Below are 13,226 nucleotides of genomic sequence, written 5' to 3' on the forward strand. Positions count from 1 at the left end.
TCAACACCTTCACCATGCAGATCGACCCTGCGGCCCTAACAGGGACGACCGACTTTGCGCCGGCGTCTACTACAACCAAGCCTGTCCCGACTGGCCCTCCGATTGCCCCGAAAACGACTAAAGCGCTCATATCGGTTCCGCGCCTTGATGTCGAACCTATTTATACCGAGCTCAAAAGCGCCATCGGGGACGGTTGGTCCGAGTATAAGCAGGCAATCACACTCTTCTTGCTTGGTACGTCGAAGCAGTGATAACGTCTATTCCATGAGGCTCGGTATGCTTACCATATTTCTTTCTGCTAGGACACCTTAATCAGAATGAATTTACTCTTCGAGCTGCGCCATTGCTGGCCGTTGACCCAAAGCGCGAACGACTTCACAATAATTTTGTCTGCGCGTTGCTGGGAAATCTGACTAGGGACCTTCCTGACCATGGAGTTGCGAGCTGGGTTTCCGCAAATGACAAGCCAACAGTGGTGTCAAAACCGGCCTCTGGAGATGCCGCTGAACAGCGCCTCAAGACAGAGGTCATGCAGCTTCCGCCGAGAGATAGGCGAAGATTAAAAGCGATCCCAGAGGTAAGCATCCCACTAGGAATGAAAAAGTTTTTGGCCGGTTGAACCTGCAGTTCCGCTGACGTGGTAATTATAGTCTGATCCAAGTACTCTTCCCAACCCTCTCGAGGAATACCAACTGGCAAGACAGATCAGGCTTCCGGACCAGGTGCCTGCGAGTGCCGGCGGCTTAAATAAAACAAGTATGACCTGCTGCTGTCAATTGCTTCTATTTTCCAATCATTATCTAACGGTTGATAGACTGGGAGCTTGAGATTCGTAAACGATATGCCCAACCTCTAGCATCAGAAACCGGAGAGTTTCCTGACTCCGAATCAATATATGCGCGCATGACACCTATTTGCTATGAGGAATCCATATCGAATGGAGCCACTTTCGCATGCGCGACTTACATGGCTATTGCGACTGAAAATTTTGTAAAGACATTTCTCTCTAATGTCTTCGGCCGGACCAAATGTAATGGCCCCTCGGGAACTATAAATGGAATGACGACAAGGAAATACCGCCGCCAATTAGAACGTGAAGAAATGGCATTTACACGAGGAGAGCTAGTTAGAAATACCACCAACGGCCTTCTCCCTGTTGAAGCAAAGGAAGCGAGCAATCGCCAACCGTTGGGGCTACGTGACCTCAAATTGACCCTTGACATCGCGCCTGGGGCTCTTGGACACATGCCCCTTATCATTAGCCAGATAATGGGGGGTTACCTTGAAGAAGAACTTGAAGCGGAAAACCAATGTTACATACAAGAGGCCAATATTGCTACCGATGGCGCTGATCATTTACCCTCTGGAGATGAGATGGATATCGATGAAGATCCTTGGGACTGGGATGGTGCTACGGCTGCGGACCATAGCCAACTCAATTCGATTCTTGATGAGTGCCTTTCTATGGCATCCTGATGTACTGGTCTGGAGTCAAGAGGTGCATATTAATTGGCGCAAGCACTGGTTTTCTGGATTTTTGAATACTATTTTGTCTACCGTGGAGTTGTGTTTCAGGATGATTTGCATTGGAAGGCTGGGTGGTTACGCAACGCTAAAGAACGTATTTATTGTATCTATACATTCATTCCAAGTTCACAAATGACAGCGGGCTCACTGTCGGATATATGTGTGAAGTATTTGGTGCATTCACTCCGTCTGGTGAATAGCATTATCGCTCATAAGAAGCCCCCGGAGGACTCTTTTACTGACCATTAGACGTGACAACTTTTACAAGTAGGTATCTATAGATGAAATCATTATGCTGTACCCTATTTACCCCCTAACATAGAACTCCAGTTTGCAAATAACAGAAACGTAGCCGGTGACATAAGTATATAAGAAATAGGCGGCGTATTTGTGAGAAATGATCCAGCTATGGTCAGCGACTTTATACCGCATCCTATTCCAAGCGATTGAGTGTAATCTTCAAGATCTCTTCGGTGGTTTTATGGGCATTAGCAGGATCTTTGCTCACTGTCTGCCAGATTTCTCCATGTTTCGGTTCCGTAGCAATGCATTTTGTTAGGACATCTTCCCGCTTCTCCTACATGAAAGATTAGGCGTTAGCAAGACTGAACTCAGAAAAGAGAAGCTGCTGAAAAGAGGCAAGGACTTACATCTGTTCCATGCTGGAGAAGGAATTTATAGTACCATGCCCAAACATCTCCCAGATCACTATTCGCAACGATGGCCTTTTCAAACCAGGTCATGGCTTTCTCCAACCGTCTTTCGCCCCAAAATATACGAGCAACGGTGACAAAGAGAATAGGATCGTTGTCCACCTTCTTAATAGCCTCCAAGCTTCGAGGTTTCCGGTGTGTGCGAGGTTCAAGGTGCCATATGCTTTCACTCCACAAAAGTCCTGAATTCGGGACTTCTTGCAGAGCCTTCGACATAAGGGATTTAGCCTGGCTCATATTGTTTGCTCGGCGTTCTACCCTGACACTCTCGGTCCAAAGTTCTGCATTCTTTGGAACAGCAAGTCGAGCACGATCCAGTACTGATCTGGCCTTTACAACAACGCCAGCTTTCTCTTCTAGCCTTGAAGCAAGGAGCCAAAGCGGCACTGACTTGGGGCATGCTCGGGTCCCCGTTCCGTATGCTTCCCGAGCTTGCTGGATTTGTCCGTCACTTTCATAGATTTGACCCTTAAGCATCCAAAGCTTGTCTGCTTTAGGATATAGCTGTAAACCCTGGTTGACCAAATCCAAAGCATGATCCCTATTGCCGAGCTGGCGCTCATAAGCCACACTCTTGATCCAGACCCTGTCTGTACCAGCCTCTCGCCGAGCGGTTGACAATAGTTCTCTGGCCTGTTCGATTTGATTAGTATCAGCCTCGAGTTTCACTGCCGCCAGCCAGATATCTTCATTGTTGGGGTTCTGGTGGAATGCCCGCCCAAGAACTCGCCGTGTATTGTCAATCTCGCCAGCCTGCCACTTCTCTTTGGCTAACTGCATCCATAGTTCTTCAGATCGAGGGCAGGCCTCAACGGCCTTCTCAAGTAGCTGCCAGAGACTTTCTTTGGTACCATGGTTCCGCTCTAGATCTGCCGCAGCAAGCCATACCGACTTTTTATTGACAAAGATGCGGAGTGCATAGGCATAAATTGCCCTCGCCGTCTCATATTTCCCTCTTGCAATACTGCCCTTCGCATCTTCCATCCAGATATCCTTCCTATCATCGTCTTCGTCAAGACCCCACCCCAATGTTTCTCGAATAATGGCATTGCAGGTAAGAATTGCATCCTCTTCTTCGCATTTTTCAGCCTCGACAATCCATTCTTCCCTCTTCGGCATGGCGGAGTCTCTAGCAAGAGATTGGACGGCCCTTTTCATAACGTTTACTTTATTTGCTGTTCCCATTTGCTCTTGTAATCTGGCTGCAGCGATCCAAATATCGCGACTGGTAGGAACAGCTTTACGAGCTGCGTTGAGGACCTTTTGGGCATTCTCAGGTGTTTCCAACCGTGCCAGTGCCAACCATAGCTCAACGGAGAGAGGTATTATTTCAGTGGCTTTAGCAAGTAGTAGGCGTGCATCCTCTGGGTTCTCTTCCAGGTTCACGGCCTCTTTCCAGATGGTGACTGACTGGGGTACGTGCAGAATGGCCTGTCTCAGGACATTTTTCTTGGCTCGAGGATCAGACTCCAGTTTCATAGCTTCGATCCAGAGTCTAGTTGATCGATCATTATTTTTGATCGCGTTTGCAGCGATGATTTTGGCGTTATGGTTATCATTGAGGCGGATGTTCTCTAACCAGACATCCTCACTTTTCGGACAAAGTTCACAGCCTCTAGCAATGTAATTTCTAGCGGCTCCAATGCGACCCGCAATCTCTTCTAGACGAGCAATAGCGATCCATCCGGGAGGATGTTTTGGGTTTGTTTTTGTGACCGACTCTAGAAGTGTCCGCACACGTTTGATATCTCCGATCTCTACCTCACCAGCCTTCATCTCGGATTTTGTTAGGCTTGTCAGGTAGCCCTTCGGATCAATCGACGTTGCACTGCCAGAGGCAACATCTCCGTTCGAGCCTTCGGCTGCTTGATCTAAGCGAACTTGAAGCACCTTATCTCTGGCTGCACCAATGTCTGCAAAATTGGTAATTGTGCCATCAGCATTTTCACCTCGAGGAGCGTATGACTCGGTCCCGTCGTCGTTGATGGTAGTGCTAAACTCAGTTGAGTCTCTGGCGTTCGCTATGACACTGTCTGGTACAGCATAGAATCTCTGGCGCATATTTTGCCTTGCTCTTCGGTTTTTGCCTGTGAGATCTCCAACTTCGGGAATATTAGCCCAATCCTCATCCGAGACTGAAGCTAATGACCGCTTGAGATCTGCGAATTGTTGTTGTATTTTAGGATTTTTTCTCTCGTACTCTTCCATTTCCTGGCGTTCCCGAGCTTCCCTATTATAGCACGATGTGGCTTATGTTGGTAATCTGTTCAAAACGAAAGGGAGTTCTAGGACAAGATAAACTATTGGGTTCTTGCACAGACTCAAACTGGAGTGGAAGGGGGATTATTGAACATACCTTCTCGCTTTGCGCCTTTTGTCCATCTTCTCATCCACAGCCTGGTACACCTGGTCCGCTTCGTCATCATCTCGGTCATATTGACCATAGGCGAATAAGCCGGTCTCGTTCTCTGGGTCTTGATACCGGTCATCATCGTCTTCCTCTTTATCTGCTTTCCCGCCCTTTTCCCCCCGAGTTGAAGCACCATACGCAGTCGGAGGTGCAGTACCCAGCAACGCAGCCCGCTTCGCGAGGGCTTCCTGTATCTGTTCTGGCGTAGGGCCTTCCCGCGCTGGCCCAAGATCAGACCGGGTCGTAAAACCAGTAGCACCACGGCCCAGTCCAGCAACGTAGTTTTCGGGCGCCGGCTGGCTTAGGAAATCCTTGCGCCCTGACATCGTCGGTAACACGGGGATATATGTAGCTGTTAATGTAGTTGATTCCTTGTTAGCTTCAACGAAGCTCGAAGCTGGACAGGCATCCAGTAAACCTGAGCCTAGGTGGTTTCCGATGGGCCCGGGCCCGGGCATTTATATATCTACGGATAAATATATTTCCGTGCCGTCAATTTTTTTTTTTTTTTTTTCAAACACAAAATTTATCAAGGGCGCCGGCAGGATAAATTCCAAGGCAGATAGATATCAGTGAGCGGGGTTGAAAGACGGGGCCTGACAGAACAGACAGCTCACGGAGAAGGTCAAAATGCCCAAGGCAAAGCATGGGAAGCGCAATAATGCGGCACAGGCGAGCAGTCCCTATGCGCAGGCCGTCGCCAAAACCAAAGCAGCCCACAACATATTCCGCATGAATACAGATATAGGCCAGCACGTCTTGAAGAATCCTGGAGTAGCTCAGGCTATTGTGGACAAGGCAGATCTCAAGCAAAGTGACGTAGGTTGTACCGTCTGCTGCTTTGGGATACTCCAGCTAATCTCAAACTGTAGACTGTGCTAGAAGTCGGACCTGGTTCTGGAAACTTGACCGTCAAGATCCTGGAGAAGGCCAAAAAAGTCATAGCCGTGGAGTTAGATCCAAGGATGGCTGCGGAACTCACAAAGCGTGTACAAGGAAAGCCGGAACAGAAGAGACTGGAAGTCCTGCTTGGAGATGTTATGAAGACGGAGGTTCCTTACTTCGATGTCTGCATAAGCAACACTCCATACCAGGTATGGATTCTAAATTACCATCTGTCAGACTGTGGGATATAAAAAGCGCCGGCCACTGACTACTGGCGTATAGATTTCTTCCCCATTAACCTTTAAACTGCTAGCTACGAACCCTGCACCCAGAGTATGCATCCTCATGTTCCAGCGTGAATTTGCAATGCGACTGTTCGCAAAGCCGGGGGACAAGTTGTACAGTCGTTTGTCTGTGAATGCGCAAATGTGGGCAAAAATAGATCATATCATGAAAGTGGGCAAAAACAACTTTAAACCACCGCCTGCTGTCGAATCTAGTGTGGTTCGCATTGTCCCGAAAGTCCCACGACCGGATATTAGCTACGATGAATGGGATGGTCTTCTTAGAATCGCCTTTGTTAGGAAGAACAAGACGCTGAGATCTAGTTTCCTTGGAACTACTAGCGTTGTGAGTATGCTAGAAGCTAACTACTGCACATGGTGTGCCCAAAACAATATCCCAATTGATTCAGACCTCCTGGATGGTGACCAGCAGATGATCACTGAGGAAGATGATGACCAAGGCGAGGAGGAAGATGAAATAATGGAGGTTGATGATGAGGATGACGTTCCTGACTTCTTTAAAATGGAGAAGGTCCAGACAGTCTCCTCCAAACCTGGCCCCACGAAACGTGGAAAGGTGACAAATCTCGTCCGAGAAAAGATCAGACGGGTTCTTGAAGATGATACCAAGCTTGCGGACAAGCGTGCCCGGATGTGTGACGAAGGGGAATTCCTGAAGCTTCTTTGGGCATTCAATCAAAAGGGCATCCACTTTAGCTAGTTGAACATCATTGTTCATTTCATGAATACGCCCCAAAATGGTCTATGCAGTCGAGTGGGGCCTCTCTACAGCAGCGCCGCCTGACCTGAGATGCGCACTTGAATCTTGAAACAAGCTTTGCCATATGAAAGCTTCGCTCAAGAGCAGCTCTATATCCTTCTCTGTCCACTCTCGCGTTGGAAGTGCCTGGAGGAACATCATAACCTCCTAACCCACTGTCAGCATGTGCCATGGAAGCTTAGCAATATCGGACAAGACAAACCTGAAAATCCATCTTCAGCAGCTGCTCCGACCACTTGACGAGGAATGCAGCGCAAACATATAGGTGAAACCGTGAAAACCCTTGCTCCTCTGCCTGGAATTCAGTTAGCATAGTCCGTTGGGGTCTAGGGCTCTTCGAGGTACACTACCATATATGTATCCCACATCCTTATTGTATTTTTGATGCTGATTTCCCGCATAAGTAGACAATTCATCCATCGAAAGCTGAACTGCATGAACTCGACTCCCTCGTTCTCGAGGTGTTTGGTCAATGCTAAGTCAATGCGTCTCGTGAGGTCATGAAGTGCATTAACTTGCCTGTGTATACCAGGCTGTGCATAAATATAATTATCTTGAATGCCATCAAGAAGTTTGGTCAAGCACCAAAACGAGTCTGCTTCGACAGCATTGATCACTGGTTGCGGTAGCTGTCCAGGATCCATACCTTGCTCGATATCAGAATCCGTGATATATGAGCCCAGAAAAACCTGCCAGAATGGAGTGACAAGATCATTTATCCCTTGGACATATCCGCTTGCAGGATGTCGAATTGCCCAAACATAGAGGATTCGCTCGAGTGACCGTTGTGTTGCCTCGTAGGCATAAAGGGGTATATGGGGGTTAGTCCGTGGGATATCAATACTGATTTGATGCCAAATTGCCTCATCAATCCCTCTCCCACCACCTAAATTTGGAGTTGAGGATGTAGCAGGCACAGCTTTCGAACCAATAGACGAATTACGCTCAAAGGCTTGCCGTACGCCATCGAGATATTCCTTTCGCTTACGCTCTAGTGTTGAGACACGACGGTCACTGTTCGCGGGCAAGTACCCGAGCAGTAGTTGCCAGGTCATTGCTCTGACTTCTTCTGGGATACCTGACCAAGCTAGATCACGGAGCTCAGGCAACGATACGGTACTTGATTGGAGTATCCGTTTGAACTTGTTCACTCGACTTATTCGAGTAGAATGAGCTTCTGTCTCCTTTGCACTAGCTCCAGGTGGCGGCGGGGAGTGATTAACTAAATTCAATGAATTTGCGGGATCTGTTATATCATAATTAGCCAGTTAAATAGGATAGCAATACGCATAAAACTAAACATACCCTTCAATATATCTTTATACTGCGGTCGGAGTATCTTGCCCTCTGATTTATTTGCTGTAGGATAGGTTAAACTAGACCGTTCCTCCGCGATGTCTGCACTGTTCGCTCGGAGGCGCATGCCGTGCATACTGGGAATCAAGGTTGAAGCCTTTACATGGCTGCTTGGTTCAGGAGTGGACTGGGTTGTCTTCACGGGAAGGCTATAACCCGGCGATGGCTTGGCGCGTTGTCGGCGCATGTTGGTAACACTTGGAAGTCCGAATTCGTCCTCATCGTCCTCGTACCCTATTTCATCACCGTCATCGTCATCATCTATATCTGGCACTGAGCCTCCAGATCCTTGGGAAAGGAAGCTGCTATATGGGTGCTGTGAAGATAATGTTCTTTTGGCAGTTTTTCCACTGTTCGCGTCACGGACCCTGCTTGAGCTGGGTGACAGCGAGGGCCGCGACGGTGTGGACGATCTTGAACTAGGAGGGACACCCCTATGCCAGTTCCCAGGTCAGTATTAGGGTTCGTTTTCATATGACGTTTTAAAACAGCTATATCAGCAAAGGGGGCAGGGGGGGCAGAGACATACTTCAACATATCTGTATGGGCGTAAGAAGCTCCGACAACGGTGTTTTGGTTGAACGGAACATGGGAGCTTTGCGGCCGAGAAGATGACGATATTGATTTCCAGAAAGGGAGTCCTCCTCGACTATATAGAGAGTCAGTGGCTGTTATGTGAATAAGAGGAGGAATGGCAGTGGCGGTGGGGGCGGGAGTCGATAACGTACGAAGACGTATGGTCTGTGGATTATCGCATGTTATCAGCTTATCAGTAATATTTGACTCCATGGCAAAAAAGTCGCAGGTAATAAAAGGAGAGATATTGATCAGGAAATATGGGGTAAGGCATCTCGAGTCACGGACCGACCTGAACCATTTCCTGTGAGCTGTTTGTTAGCTTGAAAGAGTCCCAGCAGATGGGGGTTGTCATATAGCTAGCAAGCTGGCACATACCTGCGGCGTGTGGTGCTGGTCTTGTCGCCCCTTTTTACTCGACATTGTGGCGGCCAGCAGGTACGAAATTAATACAGGGAGAGACGTCTAGGCGCCCGCTATGCAACTCTGCCTTGCTCCAGCATCTATCCTCCCTCGACGGCGGCGGCTGTCAAGCTGTCTGGCTATCATCTTCGCACAGCTTTTGTCGTTGACGTTGATGTCTTTTTAGTCTCTGAGGGCTCTGCTTAGTCAGCCAAGCCACCCTCGAGGATGAAAAAACCATCCAACCTCGCCGGCTTTCTCTGCTTCTTACACCACCTCGCACACGCACAAGAGCGCTGCCTTGCAGCTTCAAGATATCGCGAATAACAACCTGAGCTAACGAGACTTACGCAGCGTATCTAGCAGTCGGCTGCAGTCTGGGGTTTTACGACTTTTCAGCCTCCTTTCGGTTGCTACTCGAGGAACCATGACTGAGCCAGAGGACCTCGAAGAGGATCTCTTCGCTGACCTGTAAGCTGCTCTCCCTTGCATTATTGCTGTTTTGGATTCCCCGTTACTACTTGCTTGAGCTTGCATGTGGTAGGTATTCTGCGTTTCTGACCCGCTGGATAGGTATGATGCCGATGAGACCCCGGCAACATCTGCGCCTCCCGCCACGGCACAAACACCGTCCCAGCCTCCTCCTACTATCAAGGCAGAGGTAGCAGATACGTCCAGTTCTACACAGCCTGCCGCGACTCAGCAGCAGCAGCCTGCTCAAGAGCAGAAATCAGAGCCACCATCAACCCAAAATGGTGCCCAGGGAACACCCACAGCTGCGGACACTAGCAGTGGTGGACAGGCTTCAAATGAGCCTGAAAGTCAAGGGACAGGTATAAAAGAAGATGGGTAAGTTATGCCTTTGACTGTTTTGAGTTTCATTCCCGCTATATTGCCCATTTTACCATACTCTTTACACCATCAAAGCCAATCGGCCAGTTGCGTCGGTTGCCGCTGGGAAAGAATTTAAAGGCTTCATGAATCTACTTGGATCGTGGGTAGTCCAATTTTCCAGGGTGGACAATATTTTATCTATATGATTTTCCTCCTTTATCTGGAAGAAAGGTCGATAAATATCCTCAGTGACTCGCGCCAAAGATACGAAACGCCTCTCGCTGCCCGCCTATGCATGGAATATGAATTCGATGGCTTTTAAAGGTCGAAAATGTGATGTGTGCGCGGATTATGGGGTCACACATAGGTGGAAGGACATCCTTGGTTTACCCGGAACTTTCAGCTGAGCTTGTGACCCTGACATGGCTGCTGCGCAGTTCTCTATTTGGACATTTATTGGAAAGGGGTACCAGGGGCAAAAGAAGGTGCTAGCCATAATTCGATGGGGTTAATCAGTTCAGTGGCTGAAAAGAGATCGAGGGTATTTCATGCATTAAAGCCTCTGCACGATTCCGCTGTGGAACGACTATAGTATATCAGATACTATATATCTTGTCGGTATATCTTGATAGAGCAGTGCAAGAAGCAGTTATTTACTTAACTGTCTTCGATGTGGAATATCGAACATTACCTAGCTTCGGACATAGAATCAGGCAGAGGATTATCGGAAAAAAGAACTTCGAAAAATTCCAATTCTCAGTTTATTGAAGCTCGACGGGTGCACAATTCCATATCCCACAAAGACCAAGACCAAGAACCACAGATCAATGAACCCTGCACCTAGTTCCGGCATGAGCGTGTGATGACCGTCTGAAATCAACATCACATCCCCCTCGACTGTAATGCGCCCCACAGCACACTGAGCCCATCATTTGCGAGAGCTATCACAACTCTCCATACTTTTTACATGACCACGGAGGGAGGAAAGTCGTTATCAAACTTACGAGATTATCCATGGGAATGAAGTCCGGCTAGCATACGTCCCCAACAACCCCTGGCATTCACCAACCACGACGTGTCCATCGGCGCAACATAGAATCTCGACTGATCAGCGCCGAAAAGTTATCAGGCACAGAAGCTCTCTTGTCCCTTTCGGTGGAATTTCATTTTTTTGAGGGCGCAGCCACGATGTGCCGACTCTTATTTATTTCTTTTTTTTACTCCTTTGTCATTTTTACACCTGCATCGGACACATGCTACGCTCTCCATGCATACCACACATAGTGAATCTGGGCTAATACTATATATTAAAATAGTAAAATGTTTATTGGTGGATTGAACTGGGAGACTACAGACCGTATGTACAAGTCTTCTCTCAATAGTGAGCTACACATGCCGTGATGTGCGTATCTGACGATATATACTTTTAGAATCTCTCAAGGAATATTTTTCCCAGTTTGGAGAAGTCCACGAATGTACTGTTATGCGAGATGGAGCGTCCGGTCGATCGAGAGGGTTTGGTTTCCTTACATTCACTGACCCAAAGACTGTAAATACGGTTATGGTCAAGGAGCATTATTTGGATGGTAAAATTGTATGACTTTCTCCCACAACATCTGCTATCTTAACCAGATCTTTTACTGACCAATTTTATAAGATTGACCCTAAACGAGCAATACCTCGAGACGAACAGGAACGGACCAGTAAGATTTTTGTCGGTGGAGTGAGCCAGGAAGCCACCGAACAAGAGTTCAAGCAATTTTTTATGCAATTTGGCCGCGTTGTAGATGCGACCCTCATGATTGACAAGGATACTGGACGGCCTCGAGGATTTGGTTTTGTTACCTTTGATAGTGAAGCTGCTGTCGAGGCAACTCTCTCAGTCCCTCTGGAGATTCACGGGAAAGCAATTGAGGTGAAAAAGGCTCAACCCCGTGGCAACCTCAGAGACGATGAGGAGAGCCGGCGGTTAGGCAAACGTGGGTTCCGCGATGATCGATTCAAAGACGACCGTGGCAGTGGATCCGATTCAGGCCAGCAAAGCAATACCCAGAACCAAACAAACATGGCGGGTGGCATGACACCACAGATGATGGCTCAATATTGGCAACGGATGCAACAATACTTTGCTCTAATGCAACAGCAAATGGCTTCTGCTCAGGCTCAAGGCATGAACTCAGCCATGGGAGGCATGAACCCGGCTGTTCTCCAACAAATGCAGCAGATGCAACAGATGCAACAAATGAATCAAATGAAACAACAGCCAGGTGCTCAGCAAGGAGGAATGCCTCCAGCCTCCCCGACACCCCCCAATGCACAAGGGATGCAAGGAATGATGAACCCCATGCAACAACAGATGCAAATGCAACAGATGCAGCAAATGAACCAAATGCCAAATCAGGGCCAAACAGGACCTGGATTCACAGGTGGCGGTATGGGTGGCCAGATGGGAGGAAACGTTGCTGGCGGCCCCGGCCCAACTGGTCCAGCCGGCACCCCTCCAATGCCTGGAAACTTTGCAAACAACAGGGGAGGTCCAGGATATAACGCCCAGGAACAAATTGCATTCGAACAACAGAAGTATGAACAACAGCAAGCTCGACGGGCGGCTGATCCACGGACATTCCCAGGATATCAGCAAGGCAACCAATCCTGGGAGGGGATGTATGATGATACCCCCCAACCTAACCTCCCAACTGGTCCTCAGGGTATGGGCCGTGCTGGAAGCGCTGGAGGGCCTATGGGACGGGGTATGTCTCCCAATGTTGGGAATAAGCCTCCGCAGCCAGTTGCATCGCCTCAACCGCAGAGTGCTCCACCCGCAAATGCTCCTACCGGCCCCCGAAATGCTGGAAGGCCAGGTGCTAACTATCGTGGAGGAGGCCGTGGAGCCCACCGAGGCTTCCATCCCTATTCCCGCGGTTGAGTTTGATACCTTGCTTCTTTCTATGCCATGACTGCACCTTAGCCTGGATGTTGGAAAGAGGTTCTCGGTGGAGGACAGGTATCCAGCTTCTGCTTTTGCAGACTGGCGCACCCTATCCGTCTAAGTACCTAGGCTCAAATGCTCTTCACAGTATTCCTGATGATCAGGGTTTGATCTAGTTTTATGCTGTCTATGTTTCCTGTCTCTTCTCCCTCTTCATTGTTAAACCGGGGTCGTGAAACTTTCCTTGGGGAACGGTGCCTTTTCATAGTTACTGTTCTCTTTTTCTTCTATCAATCCCCGCTTTAATGGCTTAAATGGTGGCCCATATCTAGTTTTCAACTTCGTCTTCGCTTTGTGTTATTCTCAGCAACAATTATAATCTCATTGTTGAATAAACAAGAAAATGGAAGCGATTGCCTAGTTAGCTTTTTCTCTTTGGCTATGTAAGTACTTTCCTACGAGTAGTCGATATTATATCAACTCCCTAGGGAGACAGCGTTAGCTATAGATTTCTAGGAATTTGAATGCG

General features: G+C 48.2%; 5 protein-coding genes across 7 annotated transcripts; 3 read left to right on the forward strand and 2 right to left on the reverse strand.

The window, feature by feature from the left end:
• Positions 1 to 14: 14 nt before the first annotated feature.
• TERG_03260 (uncharacterized protein) lies at positions 15 to 1,476 on the forward strand (the record flags this gene model as incomplete). The annotated part of the gene is made up of 4 exons (XM_003236162.1): positions 15 to 234; positions 303 to 577; positions 651 to 756; positions 815 to 1,476. The coding sequence occupies 4 exons, from the start codon at positions 15 to 17 to the stop codon at positions 1,474 to 1,476; spliced, it is 1,263 nt and encodes a 420-aa protein (XP_003236210.1).
• A 484-nt stretch (positions 1,477 to 1,960) lies between these two features.
• TERG_03261 (uncharacterized protein) lies at positions 1,961 to 4,976 on the reverse strand (the record flags this gene model as incomplete). Its single annotated transcript, XM_003236163.1, has 3 exons — positions 1,961 to 2,104; positions 2,178 to 4,470; positions 4,597 to 4,976. The coding sequence occupies 3 exons, from the start codon at positions 4,974 to 4,976 to the stop codon at positions 1,961 to 1,963; spliced, it is 2,817 nt and encodes a 938-aa protein (XP_003236211.1).
• Positions 4,977 to 5,280: 304 nt separating this feature from the next.
• TERG_03262 (dimethyladenosine transferase) lies at positions 5,281 to 6,540 on the forward strand (the record flags this gene model as incomplete). Of its 2 annotated transcripts, XM_003236164.1 has the most annotated exons (3): positions 5,281 to 5,469; positions 5,523 to 5,744; positions 5,818 to 6,540. In XM_003236164.1, 3 exons carry the CDS (start codon positions 5,281 to 5,283, stop codon positions 6,538 to 6,540), a joined length of 1,134 nt encoding a protein of 377 aa, XP_003236212.1. The 2 variants fall into 2 exon arrangements, with proteins under 2 accessions (XP_003236212.1, XP_047605892.1); XM_047749541.1 differs by lacking the exons at positions 5,281 to 5,469; positions 5,523 to 5,744 and having other exon boundaries at positions 5,881 to 6,540.
• A 386-nt stretch (positions 6,541 to 6,926) lies between these two features.
• TERG_03263 (uncharacterized protein) lies at positions 6,927 to 8,745 on the reverse strand (the record flags this gene model as incomplete). The annotated part of the gene is made up of 3 exons (XM_003236165.2): positions 6,927 to 7,846; positions 7,906 to 8,390; positions 8,486 to 8,745. 3 exons carry the CDS (start codon positions 8,743 to 8,745, stop codon positions 6,927 to 6,929), a joined length of 1,665 nt encoding a protein of 554 aa, XP_003236213.2.
• A 337-nt stretch (positions 8,746 to 9,082) lies between these two features.
• On the forward strand, positions 9,083 to 12,694 carry TERG_03265 (uncharacterized protein; the record flags this gene model as incomplete). Of its 2 annotated transcripts, XM_003236167.2 has the most annotated exons (4): positions 9,083 to 9,783; positions 11,085 to 11,125; positions 11,199 to 11,362; positions 11,426 to 12,694. In XM_003236167.2, exons 2-4 carry the CDS (start codon positions 11,089 to 11,091, stop codon positions 12,692 to 12,694), a joined length of 1,470 nt encoding a protein of 489 aa, XP_003236215.1. In that variant the 5' UTR covers positions 9,083 to 9,783; positions 11,085 to 11,088. The 2 variants fall into 2 exon arrangements, with proteins under 2 accessions (XP_003236215.1, XP_047605893.1); XM_047749542.1 differs by having other exon boundaries at positions 11,085 to 11,362.
• Between the last annotated feature and the right edge of the window lie 532 nt (positions 12,695 to 13,226).

The sequence above is a fragment of the Trichophyton rubrum genome (assembly GCF_000151425.1).
Source record: "Trichophyton rubrum CBS 118892 genomic scaffold supercont2.3, whole genome shotgun sequence".
NCBI classification, from domain to species: domain Eukaryota; kingdom Fungi; phylum Ascomycota; class Eurotiomycetes; order Onygenales; family Arthrodermataceae; genus Trichophyton; species Trichophyton rubrum.